The 25,310-nt window shown below is 34.9% G+C and overlaps 1 protein-coding gene across 6 annotated transcripts in view; it reads left to right on the top strand.

The window, feature by feature from the left end:
* Window positions 1-25,310, top strand: part of CCDC178 (coiled-coil domain containing 178) — a 421,184-nt gene that overhangs the window by 279,779 nt on the left and 116,095 nt on the right. For all 6 annotated transcript variants that reach the window (XM_053206558.1, XM_053206557.1, XM_053206555.1 and 3 more), the window contains one exon: window positions 4,536-4,685. In XM_053206558.1, coding sequence (XP_053062533.1) covers window positions 4,536-4,685 — 150 coding nt within the window. The remainder of the gene's footprint in view (window positions 1-4,535; window positions 4,686-25,310) is intronic.

Genomic DNA, 25,310 nt, shown 5'->3' with positions numbered 1-25,310 from the left:
TCTCTAGGATAAGTTCTATGGCAGGACCTCCATAGGACTCAATGCAGCATTACTCTGCTACATCAGCCATAATCCAGAATTGTGCCAGCCTCAGCTGTAAAAGTCTGTGCACTTGGGCTTTTGGTCTTGTCAGTGGATGCATCAGGTCTAATCAAATCCTGGAATATGGAATCATGTGGGTAAATGAAAAACAAAAACAAAAACAAAAAAAACAAAAGACAAGAGACTGATGATATGTAACCCACACACCCATATTACAATAAAAAGGTATCTTCCAAGGGGACCAAGTTCTAATTTCCTTCAGCAGTCCATTTTATCTATGTCAACAAGCTATGTGTTAGTTAGATTATAAAAAGACAGTTACTAGGTGGAAGTAGGCTTAGAACGAGGTGATTCTGTTACTTGTTTTGATTCTTTAACATCATTAGCTTTTATAAAGACAGCACTGAATAGTGTTGAGTGCTGGCTCATGTTTACAAAGGAAATATATTGGATGGTGAAGAGTACGCAATCTGGAGCCAATCTGCCTGGATACAAAACCCAAGTCCTCCGCTTACTATGTGTGAAATCTTGCACAAGATACCTGATGTTTCAGTTGCCATGGTTGCATAATAGATACCCCCAAACATGATGACTCACAATTCTGTGTGTCAGAAATTTGGACAGGACATAGCAGAGCCTGCTTGTCTCATGTCTCACTTTCTGAACTAGCAGCTGGATGACTTAGAAACTAGGAATTGGAATCATCTTCAAATGACTCATTTACTAATGATGGATACTGTTTTCTGACACCTGAGCTAGTGTTGTTTGCTGGAACACCTACACATATTTCTCATGTGGTCTCAATTCCTTACAATATGGTGTCTGGTTCCAGGGATGAATGTCCCCCAGAAGAGGTCCAGAGGTCCAGGCAGAAGCTGTGTGTGTGTGTGTGTGTGTGTGTGTGTGTGTGTGTGTCTGTGTGTGTGTGTGCGTGTTTGAAATAAACTGGCCTCTTTAAAACTAGCTTTTTTAATAAACTAGCCTGGAAAGTCACATAGCATCCTTTCCACCATACTTTATCAGCTGGTGAAAACACAAGTCTAGCCAGGTTCAAGGGAAAGATAAATAGACTATGCTTCTTGATAGGAAGTAACAGGGTTCTGGAACAACTTGTGAGAATGAAATATTTCTGTGGCCTTTTTTGGGAAAATACAGTTTGCATTACCTGACTTTTCTTGCCTTTGTTTTCCTGTCTGTAAAATGCAGATAATAATGTAACAACTGAGATGATTGCTATTGTCTCAGTTCTTTCCATTATGTGTGGAATTTATAAATTAACATTCAAGTTCAGCCCTATTTCTAAGTTATTGTCTTTGTATCACAGGGTGAAACATTAAAATAGATGATCTATAGTTTTCTGCAAAGAGAACTCAGTTCTCTAATTATAATTCCCTATTCCTTAGTTGCCTACTATGAGAGGGAAAGAGAAGGGGAAGAGTGAGAAAAATAAACTAAAAATGGAGAAAATGGAGCAAATGTTGAATATGAAATCCACGTCTTAACGAATAAGAAAGTTCAAGTGAAAAAGAATATGGAGAACTACTATTTGCATACCTTGGGGTCTCAATCTCCTTCAATATTCAGCATTTTTGGTGACAGAAACTATGGTTTCTCAATACTTTGGGAATCATGGTGTAATTAGGTAATCCCAGAAAAACGCTGTGTACAGTCTCAAAGGGTTCACATACCTTGTGAACATCAATGATGGACCCAGAGAAAAAACTCTTGCTGAGGCTGGACAATGTAGTGTGTCCTTAGAATAATGTTCATTACAAAAAATGTTGTGTGAGTGCTCTTTATAGACTTCTTTCAAATCTTCACCTCTCAAGCGGTGTACCAAGTAATACAAGTTCTGTGTTCTAATTATATATTTGTGTGATTTGTAGTATAAATCCTTCACACAAGACCACAAATTCTTATGGTTCACCATTATATCCCAGAACTTATCATATAGTAGTAATTAAATTCGAAGTTTTGAATAGGTAATTAATGAAAATGAATGAATGAATGAATGAATGAATGAGTGAATGAATGAATGAAGTAACACTGTAAACTCAGAGCACAATTATTTTAACATGCACCAATTGTAATCACGTTTTTCTTTAATGGCTTTAGGAACACATTGTTTTTCAAGTTCACATTTAGCCAAGACCTTAAGTAGAAAGATTCTATAGGTAAGATTCAGCTGGATTTGAATTTAAAAGTATGTGAGTCATCTTACTTCTCTTATTAGTTTCTGCTTTCTTCTCACTTTTTATTATATTGCTGACCCCCAACTTTTGTGCCCTTATTAAATATCTTCTACCGCTAACCAATTATAAGCTTTTCAATGCCAGTAGTGGTTGCATTATTTCCCTTGGACATATGTCCACTGGTATCATTTCCTCTTTGTTTCATTCACATGTAGTGATAATATTGGTTAAAATTAAACAAGTCAAAGTTGTAAGGTGGACCCACAGTTGTAAGGTGGAACAAAAAAAATACTTTCAAAAAGTGTCAGTAGAATATCATTATTTAAAATTTTTAAAAACCTGAAACTTCATTGCACATGTGAAGGTCACTGACCATCAGGAATAGGTAGTACATTGGCAAATACTTCTGTAAATTCATTACTGAGAAATGATCATGTAAAATATCATGACTGATGTAACAGTTTTTTGAAGATTCATCGACGTAACTGTACAATTTGATTTATTGGTATCTAATTAAGGCATATAAAGCAGTAAGAACTGGTATCATACAGAAATTGAAAGTAAACTGCATATTACACAGTTTAGCAAAGCGTGAAGTACCAAATATATCCTCAATAAAGTGCCATTTAATACGTTCAGTGCAAATCCCACAACTTTTGTAGCACTCCTCTCTAATGCAAGGTTTATTTATAGGAGCTATCTAGGGCTTGAAAGAAATGTAAGTGAGAAGTAGAATACTTCAGATATCAGGGTTGTGTTTATGCTAAACCGAACAAACAAAAACACTCAACATGGTTCGTCTTCCCACTTTCAATAGAATATTGATCAATGATCCATCGTCATCACTTGAGGCTTATATTTTAATAAGTTGTTACCATATCAGAAAGAACTGTAACCATTTTTTTCCCAAAAGCATCCCCATCAAAGTAAAAGATTCCTGGATACTTGGTCCTCCTACCAAAAGTTAATTCTATGTGATTTCAGATAAGTTTATTAGATTAAAGTTTCTAAAGTTTGAAATTGCCATGCCAGAATTAGGACAAGGACATTTAAAATGGTTCTCAGTTCATCATTTTGGCTTTTTGAAGAACAGCTGTGGCATACTATTCATCATTAGAGATCAATATGGATACAAGGCTTTCATGAGAAATATGTTTGTTGACCTTAATAAATCTTTAGCTGTGCAAATACAGAAATATTTGTACGGGCAATTTTCTGCTGAATTACATTTCATCTATGCACATTCTCATACCGCAGTATATTTTTTAACAACTTATACTAAAGGTTTGATGTGATGGCAGTTTTCCCAAAGAAACATTTTTAATTGCTTCACAATGGTTGTTTTTGTATCTAGTTATTTAATCATCATTATCATCATCATGATTAATTTACATTTATGTGTTTTGAAACTTTTTGCTACTGTAAAAATTGTTCTAATGAATAAGGCTTTTGCTTAAATAAATTTACATAAAATGAATTACTAGATTAACAAGTTTGAAAATATTTAAGGCTGTTGATAAATTCCACATTTTTTGAAGTACCAGAGAAAATTATATGTGCTAGAAATGTAAAAAGAATCAACAACTGAACTTGAATTCATACATCTCATTTAAAATGATAGGTAGCTCCTAGTTTGCCAATTGGTAATATTACCAAAGTTATATTCTAAGGGGTTTGTATTAGATTTAACATATATTTCTTTAGTCATGAGGGGATACTATAAGGTCCTCAGGTGCTCACAGATTTAACCTTTAATATAGCTAAAGTATACTAGGAGCAAATAATGGCTCTCCCATTGTGCTTCTAAATATTGAGTTCCTTGTCTTTGTCTTCACTCTTTAATTCTCTATTTTCAGTGAGTGCCACCACTCTGAACCTCTTTAAAATGGGATTCTAAGCTTCCAAGGGTGTTCTACCTATTTGAGCACTGGGGAAAGGAAAAGGGGGTAGGAAACTGGAAGAAAACCTCTAGGAAGCTGGGAAGAGCATCTCAGGACTGATCCTTACCAAAGCATTATGGAGGGAAGTGTGGGAAAGAGGGAGAACAAAAATCAGACAGACTCTGGTAAATCAGTGTTCAAAAAAAAAAAAAAAAAGGAAAGAAAGAAAGAAACCAGGTACGTCAAGAAAGAAAATTATTAAGTCCAAGGAGGATGTTGGTATCAGAGGAAGCACCTTTTTAACTTTAATATTTTTCTACAATATATAATATAATCTTTGTAGATGATTCAAATGATGTTGAAAAAATTCAAGGAAATTGAAAGGACTTTAATTAAATATATATATTTATTTATCTTCTAGAAAATACAAGATGATTCACTCGAAGAAAATTTGCGTTTAGCTCAAGAATATCAGGAATTACAGACTACTTTCTTAACAGAAAAGGACAATTATTTCAATCTATATGATAGACAGTTATCACTTGATGCTTCAATTCAAGCTAAGAAACAGGTAGGTTTTCATATTTTTTTTTCCTAATAATGATTTATTTGACATGCGTGCTGCAGAAAGTAACAAGCGGTCAGTCATGGGCTTTTATATGACCGACGGTGGTCCTTTGTATGCCACCAAATGGCATATTCCCTCCTTGTAAATTTTTGGTGAATATTTTTATCAACCTTTGAAATGAAATTTTGAATGGATATTTGAGAAATGAAAAAACTTAGTTTCTCATCCACCATTTCATACTAATTTGTTCTATTATGACCTGGAATACCAAGTTTTTGTAGTTAAATATTTAAATATATTATCATAGATTTCAAATTTCAATTCTATCTATAGGTGAGTTTCCACGATATGCCTCAAAATCCTCTTCATGATGTATGGGCTCCAAATGTTTGTTTCTATTTTCTTAATAAATAGGGGTATTAATTATAAACTTAGAGAGTATATGACCCTCTGTGTTTAGTGGAAATCACTAGAAATTCTCACATATTTTGTAAAAGATTCTGTAATAATAAAAATAGAAAAGTAAAATACACAATACTCCGCAAATGGAAGAGGAAAGAAAAAGCTCCACTTCGAGTGTTAAGATACAGCCACTTCCTCTGTATTCTCCAGATACTCATTGACAAAAACAATTATTTCCCTTTGAATTTCTGTATCTTCCCAGAATTTAAATTTCAAAATTTGGAGGTATGCTTGTTTTTTTAACAATGCACCTAGTCATAAGAACCGGTAGGCTGCTAATGAATCCTTTCTCGTACAGTCATCACCCATATTACTCTACTGTAAATTAGTAGTTTAAAATTCCAGTGCTGTATTTATCCCTCTGTATGGTGGAATATTGGAAAGACAGAGGCCAGGATTTGAGTGCATTTCTACCAGTTACTAGCTCAGTGATCTTGGCAAGTTATGTATCCTTTCTGGCCTCGGTTTTCTCGTCTGTGAAATAAGATTTACCTCAGAGGAAAACTGGTAAGTAATAAGAAGGAGACATCCATAGTTATTTTTGAAAATAAAGAGATACTATGCAACTATAAGTAACTATTGCATTCATCTGGTATGCTGCTTATGTTTGCCATCTATCTGCTCTTCTGAGAGTTAAAGCTTCTGAATATATTGAGAGAGAGAGAGAGAGAGAGAGAGAGAGAGAGAGAGAGAGTGTGTGTGTGTATTTTTCTCTTAAAAATTAGTAGCACGATGAAGGCAGATTAAGAAATAAATGTGTTTGTGAACAAATTGATAGTACAACTATATGCCAAAAGCTTGGTGTCCTCAAACCATGTGCCGGATTGAAAGAAAGGACTTTAGTGGAACATTTGTCCAATCACTTCATGCATTTGACGTTGTTATTGAGGCTAAACATGTTCTATTTGTTCCTGATAATTGAGGAGGAGAAAATAATCAATGGATATATTGTATTTCCTTTTCCTTTTCTAACCAGAAGGGAAACAAAAATAAATTTTATGTATACTTGTTATCAGTTTATTTAGAATCCTTTGGTAGAAAATGACCAATAGATACTGCATAAATAGTGAAGAAACCAGGCCTTTAAGAGAGTCCCTAACACACTACTTCCATAGTAAGAATAAAATCGTCTTCATGTTGGAATTAAAGCAAATTGTGATTCAAGATCCAAGGAGTGAGACCCTGGTATGAACAGACAGTGAGGTATGCTAGGAGATTGAGTTTATATTTGTGATGATCCCTCAAACGAATCACTTTTAGCACACCTGTTTCAGGGAAACTTTCAAAGATTTATTTGTACTTCCAATCATTTTTCATTTCCATCCTTCAGCGATGGAGGTCATTAAGTGCAGGCTGCCCTTGTCAGTGTCATGTAGGATCAATTTGCTGCAATGGACAGAGAGGCCTTATTGATGCTGTTAAATCTGTCAGTGAGAAATCGTATGTCATTAGCGTCTAATGCACTGCTTATGGGATGGAATTTGGCCATCAAAACTTAAAAAAAAAAACCTTAATATTTTAGTTCCCTTCTTTGATATTGCAGCATTTCCTGCATATATATATTATAGGTTTTAGTCCTTTGACCAGTTTAGTTTTGGGTATGCAAAAAAACCATTCAGCCTCTTATTCCCTTGTTGAATTTTCTTGTCATATAAAATGGATCTCACTTTAAGGAATTTTGTGTATTATTTTCCTGTTTTTAGAATAACTTTATGGCTTCTAGACATATATTCCTTTTGGCATGGTAAATTGTATTTTGATGCTTGTGCTTCTTAAGGAGTATTATTCTCTCTACACAAAGTATACATTTTCATACTTTGTATCTTTAGGCTAAAAGTAGCAAAGCTTAATGGAGAAGCAAAACAAATTAAATACAAAAAGTAATGATGTCCCCTTCCTTAACACAATTTTATTTACAACCTTCAAGTGTTAGAATGTTCTAGTGTTACTCTTGGTGATAAAATTATGTCTACTTCCTTTGTGCATGCTTCTTGATACTTTCCTGTACTTCAAAATTTTGCAGTGATGAATATTTCCCCCTTTAAAAATCAGAAACAAACAAAAATATGCAAAATTCTTATCTTCCCTGTTCATGGGTAATGATAGAATAGAATCCAATCTAAAGATCTCAAAATTTAAAATAACACTAAAGGGGAATAAAAGAAAAATATCTGAAAAACAGGTTGCACTTCTGTGGAAAAATAGACATGTTCATCATTTTCATTAAAAGATTTCAAAAATATTTTCAAGCTATTTCAAAATATTTAAACCCATGAAAAGATTGGTAAAATCACGTTTGTTTTCATTGCCATCTCCAATTCTTCAAGTCTGCCAAGAAAGGTAAGCTAAAAGCAAGCAAGCCAATGTTGATGTGTTCTGTTGGCTGAGAACATGATCCCTTTCAAAACTGGTTAAAAAATATTTTTAATTCTTTTGTGAACCACTTGTGAAGCCTCACCTTTGCCTGCTCCAGTTCTCAGGACTTTCAGACTAAGGGAATACAAATCATTGGAGAATCAGTCGGCACTTAACTGGCACTTAGAGGGACTTGGTATCCGTACCATCCAGTTTGCACATATTGTCTCTGTAATGTCCATCAGTAATCCTCTAAAGTTTTTGTCATTATTGGTGTTATAGTCATCTCCAGTTTAAGATAAGGGGCTGAGATTGAGTGTGTCACAGCGTCACCTGAGTGAAAGGAACAGTTAACTGAGATAGGAATCAAACAGGATTTTCAGAAATCCAACCCATTTCATAACTGTGGCATAACTCTGTAATGTGTCATTATTAAACAATCCTACATATGTCTCATCAGGCTCTGTAAAGCATGTAAAAGCCACATCGGTCATGCATTATGCCACCAGTGTCCATCTGAAACAGACTATTTGATTCAGTAATTGTTTTTGTAATTTTATCTCATTGAAGCTGTGTTTTCAAAAATGATTTTCTCATGGGGAAAGAACTACTTATTTATTATAAATTATTTAATTTTCACAAGGATTATCGATAATTTTTGCAATTCTAAAATTGTAAAAATTTTGAACTGGATATGCCTTTACAAATGTTACCCAATTGTTTAAAAGATAATTTCACACACATACACATACACACTAAAAAATAAAAAATAAAACACAGGGGCGCCACACAATAAAAAAATAAAAAATAGTGGCTCCTGAGTGGCTCAGTGGGTTAAGTGTCCGACTTCAGCTCAAGTCATGATCTCGTGGTTCGTGAATTACGGCACTGCATTGGGCTCTGCGCGGATGGTGCCTGAAGCCTGCTTGGAATTCTCTTTCTCCTTCTCTCTTTGCCCCTCCCCCACTCACATGGAGCTTGCTCACGCTCTCTCTCTCCCTCTCTCTTTCAAAAATAAATAAACATTAAAAAAAAATAGAAAGTAAAATAAAAGATTACTTCACAAGTGAGGAACCGTAGGGCCACAGTGGCTCAGTGATTTACCACATGTACAGTTAATTAGAAGAAAAGCTGGCCTAGGACACAGCTGTCTTAACTTACATTCAAATAGTCTCTCCAATCAGCTGTAAAATGAGCATGTGCTGTGATATTTTTTGAAGGTTTGAGTGGACCAGTAGTTGAAAAGTAGTAAGAGTAACTACAATAGATATGCTCAGATTGGAATCACCTTTAATAACCTGGCCTTACTAAGGAGTCATATAGGGACATAAATCAGAGGACTACTTTGGAGCTCTAGGGGACACTTCTACATCTCACAGAATTCAAACACTATTCATTCATTCATTCATTCAATTATTCAAAATAAATTATTAATCATCCATTGTACTTATATCCTTTCTTTTGATACAATAAAAGACACAGGAATATGCCACCTCATCTCAGCTACCATGCTGAATGCTGTGATCCCCAGAGACCAAGGGACTTTTTTGCTAGAAGACAGCATAGAATCCGAGCCCAACAACATCCTGTCTTTACCCCACTAGTGGAAGAATCACGGATTTTTCCTGTCTAATCTCCTTCCCCTAGGTCTCAATGGACAAAGTTTCCATTTTAACCTCTCAAAAATATTATATCATCCCTAGATTTCATTAGCACATTTTCTCTTCCCTCTTTCAGTTTTCGAACATGGGTTTCCTCTAATACTCACCTTACATCGATTTGATGAGGAATCAACGTCAATTCCAGCAATAAACAAAGTTATTTTCTTAAGGAAGTGTGAAAGCTATTTTAGTTCTCCTTTTCATAAGTATTTTGTATTGCTTGTTATTTTGTGAACACTAAAATATATAAAATTGGGTTTCGAGTAGTGATTTTTGAGTGCTTGTTTAAGTGTAGATGGAAATCCATTCCTTTGCCAAGAAAATCATAATTTCTTAAATAGTTTCATCACAGGCACACACTGAGGAGTTGCTGTACCTTATACACTGATAAGCTTGTATTAAGTTTCTACTGGCCCCTTTCTCTGAAGAGCTCTCAAGAGATCTCTGAATAGCTTTTGTGATCCTGAGACAGGAGTAGACAGTTGGTCATCTATTGCTTTATCCCATTGAGTCTCCCTTCTGTTGTCCAAACTCTGTAAGAAAAACAACAAAAATTAAATGTTTATTTCTGGCCAGTACTTTAGAAAAGTCATCTTAGCTTAAATCAAACAAGCTTTTCAGTCTAGCACCAGTTTTGAGTGAATTGTAGACTTATGTATCCTTCAAGCAATTTTGAGATAGTGATCTAGTGGAGTTACGCAGCAACAAGCAGTTTTTAATGTTCGCAAAAGCTTAAAAGTGATTTCTAGAATGTGACAGGATCCCTGATATATCAAAGACACTCAAGGTAGAATTTTCATATCTAGAGATGATTGTTGAACAACACTGGTTTGAACTTCACAGGACTAATTATCCATAGACCTTTTTCAGTATATATATTGGGAAACATTTTTTGAGATTTGTGACAATTTGAAAAAACTCACAGATGAACCATGTAGCCTAAAAATATAAAAAAAAAAAATTTAAAGAAAAGCTAGGTATGTCATGTATGCGTGAACCATATGTAGATACTAGCCTATTTTATCATTTGCTACCATAAAATATACACTAATCTATTTTAAAATGTTAAATTGTATCAAAACTTACACACACAAACTTATAAACCGTACATGGCACCATCTGCAGCCAAGAGAAATGTAAACAATAAACAAGATGCAGTATTAAGTCATAACTTCATGAAATTAACTGCAGTACATATTGTATCACCGTAATAACTCCATAGCCACCTCCTATTGCTGCTGTGGTATGCTCAGATGTTGTATCTACTCGAAAGGCCCTGTATGTGCTCATCATCTCTGTGTGAGCATTTCCTCTCTGCAGCAAATTGCTATTGTAGTAAAAGTGATTTCAGGGTGCCTGGGTGGCTCAGTTAGTTAAGTATCTGACTCTTGATTTCAGCTCAGGTCATGATCTGAGGGCCCATGAGTTCAAGCCCAGTGTCAGACTCTGCACTGACAGTATGGAGCCTGCCTGAGATATTCATTCTCTCTCTCTCTCTCTCTCCCCTTCTCCCCTGCTCTCGTGCTCTCTCTCTCTCTCTCTCTCTCTTAAAATAAATAAGTAAACTTAAAAAAGTGATCTCAGGATATATGGATATCTGGCAGCGCCTGGAGACATTTTTTTTTTTTTTTTTTTTTTGGGACAGAGAGAGAGCATGAACGGGGGAGGGGCAGAGAGAGAGGGAGACACAGAATCGGAAACAGGCTCCAGGCTCTGAGCCATCAGCCCAGAGCCTGACGCGGGGCTCGAACTCCCGGACCGCGAGATCGTGACCTGGCTGAAGTCGGACGCTTAACCGACTGCGCCACCTAGGCGCCCCTGGAGACATTTTTGATGATCACAGCTGGGGATGTTGGGAGGAGTATTTGTGGTATCTAATGAGTAGAGGCCAAGGATACTGTTAATATCTTTCACACACACACCAAAACCTTTTTCAGCTTAAAATATCAATAGAGCTAAAGTTAAACCCTAATATATACATAAAGAACTTCAGACACAGAGCCTAGAGATAGATTTATTATATGCTTATCATAAAAATATTTTACATATATATGTATATGGCACACTGCATACTATATCTCCTTTTAAAATACTTAAACCACATTTGCATATTAAAGATTCTGAACAATCCGATTTTAAGAAACCTGTTGATTCTAATAACCCTGAATTTCCTGTGGTGCTTGGAACCCTTTCTTAGGAAACCTATTTACAACTAACAATATTTAATAGATTAAGCCTTGCAAAATATTATTCTATAGAGAATTGGAGAAGATTTCATGTCATAAAATCATACATTCAGGAAATTTTGCTTATATATAACTTGTAAGAGGGAGTAAATAAAGTATTCTTTATGCTATGTGTAAGGCCCTAGAAAAACTTCAAATATTTTCTAATAAATAGGTTGTGTTCTTTGGAATCCATACAGACTTAGAACTTGACTTTTTTAAATGTCATAGTGTAGCTACAAAATGATATCGTAGTTTTTAATCACCCAAAGACCATTTAAAAAATTACAATAACATAAGTAAAATGTTCATTATATGCACCTCCTATAAATAGGTATATTTTCTACTTACACTTGTCTAATGCAGGACTTAGAACTGCAACTGATTTGCAATTCTGTGGGAGTATCAGTATAATGATTTTTTTACTTTTGAACTATACATATGCATCACAATGACATAAACATTTGAAAAAAACTGCTTTTGTAATCATCTCTCCCCAAGTCTTCAGAGCTGTATCTTGCAATCATTTATTAACATGAATATTAATATAAGAAATGCATATTCATATACTAAATGTTTTCTGTAGGTCATTTGTTCTTTTCTCAGAGTTTTACTCTTATTGAAGATAGGAAGGAATATCTATGGGCAACTTCTTTAATCCCTCTGAGCCTCTAAAAAAAAATGGAAATACTAATGTCTGCCTAGCAGGATTATTGTAAAAAGCATTTCATAGTAGTTAACATTTGTGAAGCACTTACTATGCGTGAGGCACTTTGCAAGCTTTTATATGTAATTTTAGTTAATTTATTCAGCAACCGTATTGAACATAAATATACATTTTAAGTGGAAAGCACCTACAATAGTTTTTCACAAACTGCATTTATGTTTGTGAAAGATATGACTTTCTGTAGAAGGTAAGAGTTCTGATATTGTCATTATTCCTTAGATAGCATATATCCCTTATCTCTTATACAAAATCTTGGTGTAGCTATACTATTATAGAAGAGCTTCTAGCCTATGATAGATAAAAAATAGTTTACTCAACCTGAGAATATAGTGTGAATTAAGGAGAGAGAGGACAGAAAGGTAGGGTATAGTGACGTTATGATAATCAGTTAAAAACTCATGCAGGTGCTGAAAGGCATAGAGCAATGGACAGGCACCACCTTGGTTAGGTAAAACTGACAGAGGGTTGTAGAGTAGAAAGTCCTATATGAGAAGGTTAGCAACAACTTGGGCTAGTCAGAGTTACATCCAAATCTTGTACTAAAAAACACCGTCAGAACATATACATTTAGGAAAAGAGCTCATTCACAATAGCTGTAACAACCAGAAGTTTCCTAGAAACAACCCAAACAGGAAATATGTTATTAGAACCATTGTGAAGAAGTCTGTGAAAGTTCACAGATGGAGGAGAAAATAATAAAAGCAACATACACCATGACAGTCCTCAATATTTTAATTTGATGGGATCTGGCATCTTCACATTGCAATTGTAAAACAATTCCACACAATCTATAATCACTTCAAATGTGACACAACTAAGCAGGATTTTATTTATATCCACATTTCCAGAGGACATATTTTGTTTCTAGTGAAATGTGTTCTACTTACCCATATTCTACGTATACCTATATTTTACGTATTCTACGTATTCTATGTATTCTACGTATTCTACGTATACCTATACCTATACCTATACCTATACCTATACCTATACCTATACCTATACCTATACCTATACCTATACCTATACCTATACCTGATTTTCCAACTAAGAAAGAAGTTATTCAGCTTTTTTAGGTTCCTTAATAAATTCACTAGGCACTGGTTGATAGGTTATATTTCTTTTGGTTTTTTGAAGTGAACCTGTGGAGGGGCGCCTGGATGGCTCAGTCAGTTAAGGCGTCCGACATCAGCTCAGGTCACGATCTCAGGACTCATGAGTTCAAGCCCCACGTCAAACTCTGTGCTGACAGCTCAGAGCCTGGAGCCTGCTTCGGATTCAGTGTCTCCTCCCTATCTCTCTTCCCTATCTCTCCCTTCCCCCTCCCGCCCCCCGCCTCAAAAATAAATAAACATTAAAAAAAAAAAAGAAAAAAATGGACCTCAGGAAATTAACATTACCACAAAATATATTTAATTTACCTGTACAATCTGACCTTTTAGGTGTTTGTTAATTAATGAGTATGGAAAAATATTGTGGACAGATAGGCATTAAAAACATTTTCCCTTTGTCAGATAGCTTTCCTATCAAAGTAATCCTAAATATGACAGATTCCTTTTGTAAATCTTGTTCCATCACAGTAAATCACCAATTTAAAAAAAAAAAAAACATGTACACACAGCCAACACATTATCTAAAAAGAGGAAAGATAATAATGCAGTGAAAAATATAGTTTTAAAATTCTGTAAAGTTGTGTCAGATATAAAATCATTTTCAAATTATTTCCTTTGGTGCTGGTAATCAGAAATGTGTGGTCTTTCAAGAAAAAAACCCTCATTTTAAAGAAGATATGCAGTGTACTCATAGGTTATTGAAAAAAAGTATATAAAACAAAGCTACTATCTGCATTGATGTACATAGAAAAAGAGCAAAAATGTTATCTGTAAAAGCAGAAAAGAATTTGGCCTGCTTGACTTTTTGTATCAAGCATGCTACAGCAATCTTTTGATTCTAATATGAAACTATAGTAAGGATCATTGCACTAATGCATGAGGATTTGTGATAATGTTGCAGAAATTTTACTGTCAAAACTGAACTGCAGTGTAATGACTTTTGTTATCATGGTTTCTAATAACTATTCAGCATGAATTGACCCTACATATGTTTTGCTGCAATAATATGTCAGTAACTCAAAAAGCTAAAAAGGAAATAAAAACAGTCAATACAGTACTATGTATGACTTCATGATAACCTTTCTCCATTCTTACTATTAATATTGTTAGAACAATTGTAACATAGACACTGTGCAAACTACAGCATCATATGGAAATGAAAGCTTAGACATGTGACAGTTCTGGCCAAATACACCTAAAAAATACTTTACAAGAAAACTATGTTCCCCTCTGTTCACACTGAGAACTAGGTACTGACTGGTCCCTTACTACTTCAGAGTCTGTTATCCTCAGCTGTAGGGAGCCTCTGATATGTTTCTCTTCTTTCCATAACAATGTGTTAGTTTGTTCTACCTTTTATGAGATGTCCCTCCCTTCCTATCTATCTGTCTCTCTCTCCCTCCCTTTCTTTTTTTCTTTCTCTTTCTTTCTTTCTTTCTTTCTTTCTTTCTTTCTTTCTTTCTTTCTTTCTTTCTTTCTTTCTCTTTCCCTTTCTTTTCTTTTCTTTCTTTCTTTCTTTCTTTCTTTCTTTCTTTCTTTCTTTCTTTCTTTCTATCTTTGCATCTCTCCTTCTCCATTGGAGGATACTTTCACTTAAGCATCTCTCCATTGCAGTAAATAAGAGAAAATAAATTCTCCATTACACACCTTGTATGTGGCTGCCACCATGCTATGCATTTGTAAGTGTAAAACATTGAACCCTGCACCTGCTTATAACATAGTCAGTTATAGATAGTGTTCTCATTATTCTTCTCATGTCTCTCATGCTATTCTTCTTATTTAATTTGTAAAAACTCTTTAAGACAAGTGAAAATACTCCCATTTTTTCTTAGGAAACTAAGGGCTAGTATAACAAAGTACCACAGACTGGGTGACTTAAACCAGTGACCTCATTTTAAGTTAATTATCTCTGTAAAGAGCTTATCTCTAATTACAGTCACTTTCTGAGTCCTGGGGGTAGGGTTTCAACATAAGAATTTGGGGGGAGAGGGACAGTAAAACCCATAACAGGTGCTTTGTAATTTAAGGCCACACTACTTGTCAGTGGGAAACAGTGCTGGGATTGAAACCCAGGTCTGCTGGACTCAGCCACATGGACTTTCTACTATTCCATAGTTTCTCTTATATTCTTTTTCTCTACCCTGATCAACCCATTATTCAACCTGTGCATCATTATATCTCTTTAAATGGAAAGGTCTTTGAATTATAAGGACTTTGTAACGTCTGTGACACTAGGTGTACAATCAAGCAGTGCCTAGTAATGAAATAGTTTTTGATGGAGAGATTTTATGTTTTATACAGGAAATAGCAGATCATTTAGTTTCTAATCAGTGGTCAGAGATCCAAGCAGAGAAGTTCTTTTTCTATTTAAACAGACTTTAAAATTCCTCTCCAATTGCCTCAAACTGCAGAACATGTATTTGCCAGTGCAGATGCACCTAATCATATAGAGATTGCAATCGAAATTAGGATGAAGACACAGACCATTCATGTTAAAAAACAGGAAGAGAGAGCAGCAGCTGCAAGCAGCAGGCAGCACGTAGCAAAGAATAAAGAAGGAAGCAAAGCTTTCTGTGGAAATTTGATGATAGGGCACCAAGCTTGAGATTCTGGGGGACTTGGCCACAGGAGTGGTTAGACGCGCGCGCGCGCGCACACACACACACACACACACACACACACACACACACAACGCATGCACGCATGCACCATGGTGCCAGGAAATATTATAATAATCAGTGCTGAAAGAGATAGGCGGATGACAAACACACTTCACAAATAGAATTTCTCCCAAACACAACAGAGTTTTAGAACAGAATTAAGAAAGATACTGAGTGCTGATACATGGAAACTCCCATTCCTAAGAGGGCACTGGAATGTGATGGTAAGCAAAAGAAGGAATTATGGTAATACCACCTCTCCAGATATCTTCCTGTATTGGAAGTGTGTGGACCAAGGTAAGGACTACCAGTTATCCCCTTTCAGCCTGAAGACTGAACTTCTTAGAAGCAATATCCCCTAAGTTGGATGGGATCTTTCTTACCTGGCAATGGAAGGACTAGAGGTCTTTCTCTTGGTTATCTGTGGACAGTCTACCTGAAGTTGGAACTGTGCACCGACAGCAGTGTGGCCAGCTGGTTGTGGGTCTTAGCTCTAGAGATGCCTCACCAAGTTTTAAATTTCAAGGATAAAGAAAAAATTCTGGGAAGGATCCATTTAGAAGAAACATAGTGCCTACAGAGGGAAATTATCACACTAACGCCAGCCTTAACATTCTCAATGTTTTATGACAGAAGACTGACGACTATCTACATAAATTACAGAACAGATTAAGACGCCCAAGAATGCTGAATCCAGGCAAATTATTGTTTATGTGCTAGAAACAGAAAGGTATTTTCAAATGAGCAAACAAACAACAAATACAGCAGGTTTTAAAAAATCCAGATGGCCAATAAACAAAGGAAAAAATGTTTCTATCTCTCTAAAAATTGTATACATACAAATTAAAATGAGGTACAAGTTTGCAACCCCGTTTTTAGAAAATCAGTAAGATTGATTATACACTGATGGTAGGGGAAGTGGGAAAAGAGGCATTCGTAAAAGATGAGAACTTTCATTTGTCCATAACCAAATTCGCCAGCCTACCTGTATTTACTCCATAGTTGGTGTCCTTCTTATTAAAAGTAATTAGATAAATATTTATTTACTCAGCTCCTAATATAAATAAGGCCCTTTCCTTGTGCCCTGAATCTGTTCCCTTTTACCTTCTCATAGCCATCATCCATACGATTTTCCTGTCCTTCTATATCCTCAGGCTTTCCCTCTCCAGTGGACTATTCCCATCATTATACAAACATGCTGGAATACTTACCACCTCAGAAACCCTCTTTTAATTCCACATACCATAGAGTGCTTCATTTTTGTTAAAGATTTTGGAATGAGTCTTGGTCATGATACCGTGGTCTCTTAATTTTTCTCTCACCTCACTGGACACTGTATATCTCCTGTATTAGCAACTCTTTCTGTACACCTTCCAAATGTTAGGGTAGTCCGGTGCTCAGTGGTAGCATTCATTTACTTTTTTTATCTTCATTCTCTCATTACACGGATGCTTAAATATGGATGAATTGTGCAAGCCCTATTTTGAGGAAAAGAAGACAAAGAGTACATACTGTATGTTTTTGTGTTGTGGTTTATATAAACAGGATGAATTAATCTGTGCTGATAGAAATCAGGAGAGTGTTTATCCTTAGTGGGACGTACTGACTGGAAGAAAACATAAAGTGGGGTTGGGGAACCATAGTAATGTTTTCTTTCCTGATCTGGGGATGTGTTCAGTTTGTAAGTAATTCATCGAACTACCTACTTACCATGTGTATACTTTAATATATGTTTATCATAATTAAATTAAAACTTGAAATCATCCTTAGGGCCCTTGGTTGGCTCAGTTGGTTGAGTGGCCAACTCTTGATTTCGGTTCAGGTCATGATCTCACAATTGTGAGATCCAGCCTACCGACCCCCCTCCCCCCTCCCCTGGTTGGGCACTGTGCTGAGCATGGAACCTGCCCAAGATTCTCTTTTTCCCTCTCCCTCTGTCCTTCCCCTGCTCGTCCATGCAAATGCACACGCACATACATGCTCTCTCTCTCAAAAAACAAACTTGAAATCATCCAGTGACCATATTCAGAATAGAATCCATATTTCTTGTCCTAGCCTTCCAGGGTGCATAATCCATTCTTTTCCTAGTCATGTTACTCACAAGTTAACCCCATTTTGCTCTAGCCTCATGCTATTTTTTGATCCTTGACTACTCATTCTCAGTATAGCATCCTTGAAATTTCCAGTCCTTCCAGATATAAATTTCCTCCCAAATTTCCTATATTTGGCTCTTTCTTCCCCTTTAATATCATATTGAAAGTCCCCCCCTAAAAGCATATTGAAAGTTCCAGAGCCCCTAATCTGAAGGTTTCCCCCAGCCACCCACTCTCATATCACCCTATTTTCTTTTCTTCATAGCAGTTAACACTCTGATACTTTATTCTATGTCCATTTACTCATGACCTATTTCATGAGTATAAGCTTAATAAGGGCAAGGAACTTACTATATTATTCACAACCACAGCTCTAGCACCTAGAAGAGTGCCTGGAAAATATTTTTTCAATTATTAGATGACTGTTCTTGGTTGGGTGTGTAACAAAATGTTTGTGCAGCGTTTCTACTTCTAGGAATTTGAAAATAGGATTATTTGAAAATAATCTGAGTCTCCAAACATACACACATAATGATGTTGGCTATAGCACTGTTTATAAAGAGGAAAAATGTCAGCATATTCAGCATTCAGTGATATTGAATTGTTTAAGTATATAGTAGAATTGATATACAGTGGAGTATTATACAGTCTTTAAAAGGAGACATAAATAACAGGGAACATATTTAATTAAAAACATGTTATAACTCAACATGTACTGTATGTTTCCTATTTTGTATTCTCATAGGTATTAGATTTTATTATATGTCTATTGATCTATATGGAAAAGATGCAATCTAAAAGTTGACTATATTAAGACTGTGGATGATTTTCAGTCTTCCTCATTCCTTTGTTTATTTTATTTTATTTTATTTTATTTTATTTTATTTTATATTTTATTTTATTTTATGAGTGTGTAAACTTTTTTGTGTTACAAAAACAAAATAAAAATTAATAAGACCTTTGAAACAAGAAGGAGGCATCCCAAAGTAGCTATCATGTAATTCTGAAAAGCGAAGGACACCCACCCAAGAAAAAAATCCAAATCAGAAAAAATTCCAAATATTCCCAGCCCCTACTATAAATTCTTTTTACTAGAGTTCGTTTGCTTTGCTTACTTAAAATAGATATAATTCTCATTACAGAATGTGGGTTCAGTTACTGTCATAGGATTTGTAATCTTTACAGTCTGAAGATTACACCCTTAATAGGAATTATCCTATCTTTATATAAGGATAAGGTGGACACTACATGACAATTTGGATCAGTGCTGAAAAGAAAAACCCAACAACATCTCTTAATAAATTTTAAATTTTAAATTCTTTTATTTTTCTATGGTGATTACCACACATGCACTTAAGAAATAAGGAAACATTTTAAATTTCATTTAGATAAAGACACCTGAAATAAATACAAATTCGAGTGTGACTTCTGTCTCTGACAAGACCTTAGGAAAGCCACCCAGCCAGTCTGTTTCCTCCAATTCTCTTTCTTCTTTCACTGTATAGAGGGCCTGTGAAGATAATGTGGAAAGATGTACGTGACAGCCTTGTATAGGGACTATCACATAATATATCCTCCTAAATATTAGTTGGCCTCTTAAGTATTTGTCACCTATATATGTATGGGCTAAATAATTCTCTTCATTTTGTCATTTCCTTATGGGTACCATCTTCACTTTTTTTTATTGCCTGAAACACTTTTGGCGGGGGGTATCCTCATACTTTTTTTCTAAGTTATTTGTTTACTTGCTATTTAACCATGGTTTTAAAATGTAGCTTGAATCCTCTAATTACAAAAGTAATACATACACAAGGCAAAACATTTGAAAACCTCAAAAATGACCGATCTTTATCTTTGAACCCATTAAAATGTATGGTATTAGTTACCAAAACTGGGAACAAGTATTTTGATGCTGGTTAACTACAATAAAGAAAAGGCAAAACGATTTTTTTTAAGTCCTTGAATGTCCTATTCCTTTTAAGATTTTCCTGTGGACTGTTGGCAGTTTTCACAGTAACATCACATTGTTGATCAATATTCTAGTAAGACCGATTTCTTCCAGGTATTTTTTTGTGTGTCTATATTATTCCATCCTTTAAATTTTATTTCTTACTTGTACTGAGTAAATTTATAATTACCTAGAGAGTTGATGAGCACACTCTAAATTACCTAATGCAGTTCATCTAATAGCAGTTGACTAGATGGCCCCCAGGACCAGCTCCTGGGGGCTCCCTCCAAATATTAGTGCAACTTGAAATTGAAGCTTGTATCATTTTTAAATTGAACATTCAAACATGTTATACACTTACCTACCTAAAAATAATGTGATTAATGTCATATTTTCCCAAGTTTGTCAATGAAAAGGTGACAAAGAGCAGATTCTAAGACCTCCTGAAAATAAGATGGATTGTCACTATCATTTTTCCTTGTTCCGTGGTCTATCATGCTATCACAGAACGAGATCAAAAGGGCTCTGGCATGATTTGCTATTCAGAAAACCCTGTTGGTGTTTCATGGAATCCACACTTTTCCCGATGTTTAAAAATTGATCTATTATTTCCCCTAGTGTCTTCCCAGGTAACCAGATCCAATTCTTTTACCTTTTTAAAATACATAAATATTTTGCTAGATTTTACTACTCCGCAATCCCCTACCTATAAGTTTCTAAAAAGTGTACATAATTGTGCCAAGCTCACAATGCCTCTGCCCCTGGCAACCTCAAATCTAATTTCTGTCTCTATAGATTTCCCTATTCTGGACATTTAATTTAAATGAAATTGTACAATATATGGTTTTTTGTGACTAGTTTCTTTGACTTAGCATAATGTTTTCAAGAATCATCCATGTTGTATCCAACTTAGCCACTTCATACTTTTTTATTGCTGAATTATATTCCATTATATGGATAGATCATGTGTTGTTTACCAAATCATCAATGGGTGGACATTTGAGTTGTTTCCACTTTTCAACCCGTCTGCATAATGCTACTGTCAATGGTCATGTCGACATAGGTTTTCATTTCTGTGGGATACATAGCTGAGGCTGGAAGTTGACAAAATGGTTCTTTATAATATTGTGTACGGCTCACAATCTCTGATGTTCGTGTACAGCATGCCATTTTCTCTTCTCTTCTGTTCTTTACAGTTTCATTTTTAAAATGGTAGTTAGGTTCCTCTAAATTGATATGAGTTACAACCCACAGTTTGAAAAACCCTGGGATGGGTGATTCATAAGGGTCTTTCCAGATTAAACACAATAGTGTTTTACATAGCGTTATTGTTCTACGTGCTTCATAAACAGCTTTTGATTTAGTATTTATTTATAACAAACCCTTTGAAGCAGGCAGAAATAGCCCCAATGTATGTAGGTGTAAACTGAGAATCAAATAACTGAAATAACTTTGCCTCTAAGGCCCATGCTGTGTTCGCTTTATTGGAATAAAGTCCAGCTACATTCAAGTGATCCTTTCAATCTTACTAAGTCTTCTCATAGTCCCTCAGGTCAGTCATTTGAATACCCTTGGCTCCTGCGGTTCACTTCATGGCTGAATGAGAAATGTCTCTTAGCCTGCTTGCTTATTTATTTCTTTATGTATTTACTGTAAAGTTTACATTTTTTCTTTTTTTTCTGTCTATACTTATGCTTATTACAGAAAATATGGAAAATAGTGAGAGCAAAAAAACAAAAACCCCACGACTTTCTCAACACCTGCAATTCCAACATAGAAGATAACATTTTTGCTTTATGATATATATACCCTTCCAGTCTCTCTTTTAACAAAACTGGACTCATCCTGCACATAATGTTCTACAAACTAGAAAAGTATTCATAATACATGATTTAAGCATATTTGCTTTTTACTTTATCCTCAGTCTATCCTTCATCTGATGGATATCCTTTATCCTGATGGATCTCCCCTGACTGCTAAGTTAACAACCTTTTATGCTTAACTCTCTTATTTCTGCTCCCAAATTAGAATGAGAACAGATTTTCCAACTTCTTAATATTGGGAATTTGTGGATCTGTGCCAGTTTTCTCTCAGGAAAAACTCAAAATTCCCTAATCATCTTACTTTTAGTCAGTATTTTAATTCTCTCAAAGTCAATTCTGATGATCTCCCAATTATACTCTCACTTTCCAGGCTTCTTTTTTTTCCTGTAAATGTATTTGTGTGTGTGTGTATACATATATGTATATATACATGTATGTATATATACACACATTTTATATATATATATATATATTTTATATATATATAAATACACACACACACACACGTAATGTTTATTTTTGAGAGAGTAAGTGAGACAGAGAAAGATCAGGGGAGGGGCAGAGAGAGAGGGAAACACAACATCCGAAGCAGGCTCCAATGTAAAAATATTTTTTAACAAGGACAGTTTTATGCCTCTGCTACACTTAGCAATATTTTTTCACTAATGCTAGTTGGTAAGTAAATTTACCAACTCCAGTTCCTAAGTTTGAAACCGCATTTGATGATGATCTCAGAGACAAGATGAGAAAAAGTCTAAATATTGAGACAGGGGAAGTAGAATCAAAAGATAGCTTGTAGAAGTTCTTAAAAGCTAAGAAATCCTTGCATGCATTTTGGATTATAAATCCTGGAGAACAGGAATTACTTTTAACTCGACCTCTTTCCTGGCACACAGGTGATATTCCATAGATCTTTGCTTGATTATTAGTGAACTGGCCCCTTCTCATCCCTCCTCCCTCCACCTAGATAAAGGCAGAAGCCAAGTAATGGTAGTATTGGCATTTCAATCACACATAAGTAGCACAAGCATATGTGCCCAAGGAGGCAATTTCTTTTTTCCATTTATTTAACTTGAGTTCTTGAACTCAAGATAGGTAAACCTATCTCTATAGTAGGTTCTCAAAAATTGGTGGTAGGAGGAATCCAAGGTAATTAGAAGTCTGTGTCCTTCCTTCATTGAAGCCTTAAAGCCTCATTGTGTATGCAGAACCTTTTCATGTTAAGCATTAGAGAACACTCACAAAGAATAGGAAGTGAAAGGTAACATTGGATTTTTTTCACATGAAAAATACTCAGTGATTGTCATATCTATTTGATGTGAAGACATAGGTCATAGGGATATTAGGAACAAAATGGATTCAGCTCAAGATGCCTCATCTTGAGGCATCTTTTGGGGAAGACAAAAGTGTGTACTAATTTGGAAAGGGCTGTATTTTCACTGGGATAGAGAAGGTGATAATTACATATAAAAGACAAAGAAAAGCGTCAGGTGCCTTGTTTTCATGATCTGGCTCTAAAGGAGACATTCTCATATGATAGTTTAAGTTTTGTAAAATAAGTAGTATATTAAAATTAGCATTTTAATTTAAAATCATTTTCATAATGACATTTTAAAGATTTTATATACTAATTATTTTATGTACCAGTGGACAAAATATTCTTCTAAAGAAACAAATATAATTTTGAAATTAAAGGCTGTTATAAAATTTTATCCAAGTAAGTTAAAAAATTAAATTACATTTTAGGTAGTTAAAAAATTTGAAGTACAAATACTTTTTGAACATTAAGCATTATTTTACTTTTTTGGCCTGCTTTGACTGTATACACAGGTTTTATAACTTGCGTATTTTTTTAATTTTCTTTTTGACTCTTTAATCTCTGAAGACAGAGACCCCTAATAACTTACTTTTTGTCTCTGCTTCCTTCTTATATATTTTCAATAAGTGGTAATTGAATTGAAATCCCCATTGCATATTATTTTTATCTCTGAAAACTATCATTTTGGAGTTACTTACCTTTCTTACAAGGCATAAGACTATATTCTTAATTTGTTTTTTTTTTCATAAAGAAGAAATACAGTTTTAATCACAATATATTACCTATATTAGTCTATTTTTGCAGTCTGTTTCTCTCTCTGAGTATGGAGCCCTCAACCATTTGAATCTGTATAATAAGTGTGTCCCATAAAAGAAATAATAAGTGCTTCTTATTATTATCTAGGAGACATTAGACCTTTCCACAGGTTACAGGGACTGGTTTGGGATAATGGAACAAATCCGTCGGGAAAGCCATCTCAGTATGTGGACTATGTGAATGGATTATCTTATGGATTGAAGCCTGTGATTTTCAGGCTGATGTCCAGACACCAGATGGCTTTAAAATCCTTTCATCCAGAACACTAGCAGCCTGCTTTAGTCACATTGCTCTTGCTAATATTTGTAGAGCATCTATGTGGTCCCCAGTGCATGCACTTATTATTCTATTAGGCAGACATTATTCCTTTTGAAGCTAGATCACGTGACTCCTGGGCTAAGTTGACATTAATCACTATTTTTCCAGCCTTAGGCTGTAAAGTTCCTATATATGCATCTTCTAGGAAAGGACTTTTCAACGGGGTGTTCATAAAGATCAGACAAAGCAATGATTTGCCACAATCACCATTTAAAATTTTAAAAATTAAGCAGTACCTCTCCCTGCCCAAATACATGTTAGTAACAGGCGGTTCTAGTTGGTAAGAAGTCAAAAGATCCCGCTTTCTAAAAATCAATGAAACTAGTTTATGAGGAGCTAGGATAAAAACTTACCTGTCATTTTCAAAACCACACAGGCTAACTTTGGATAGTAAGAAACGGTTTTATGGAAACTATCATTTTAATAATTCCAAATATACCTGAAACACTACACATGTGTTTTTAACCTCCTCTGGGCTTTTGTTTCCTCTTAACTGATACCAACAAGAATTTCCCATCTATATAGTGGGGTGGCTGGACTCTAGTTCTCTTTTGAATACCAATCCATACAAAATGTAGATAATTTTTTTAAAAAAAGCTCTCTTTGCTTGTTTAATCAGCTTTGGTTTCAAACTTTCTGCAGTAAAAAAAAAATCATTATCATATAACTTAAATTTGTAATCTTGTTACCCTCTTATGTACTAGAGTTCTGAATTTACCTAAGTTGACAAAGAAATGAAATTTTTGCAGCTTTTGTCTGACATGCATGCTGTTTATGATTTTAGGGATTATATTCATTTTCAGCATTAAATTCATAGAATAAGCAAAATGTCAAACTTTGTTTACTAATTTTATACTTATCTGTTCCTTTAATATCCTGTCTTGGTTCTCTAGTTATAACATAGATGAACCTAAAGTTTGCTAGAAACATTTGCCATTAGCTTCTTCTAAAAAAAAATTAAATTTGAGGATAATCCTACCTCCAGAGCTTATTCTGTTCCTGGCCATTGACTGTGACAGTGGAAGGCTCATCTGAAAGCAGCGGAGCATCCCATCTAAAAGCATAAAACATATTACATTTCATGAAAAAGCTAATTCAGATTGTTTAATT

This window comes from Acinonyx jubatus, chromosome D3, assembly GCF_027475565.1.
Source record: "Acinonyx jubatus isolate Ajub_Pintada_27869175 chromosome D3, VMU_Ajub_asm_v1.0, whole genome shotgun sequence".
Classification (NCBI taxonomy): Eukaryota; Metazoa; Chordata; class Mammalia; order Carnivora; family Felidae; genus Acinonyx; species Acinonyx jubatus.
This window is presented reverse-complemented; position numbering and strand designations above follow the sequence as displayed.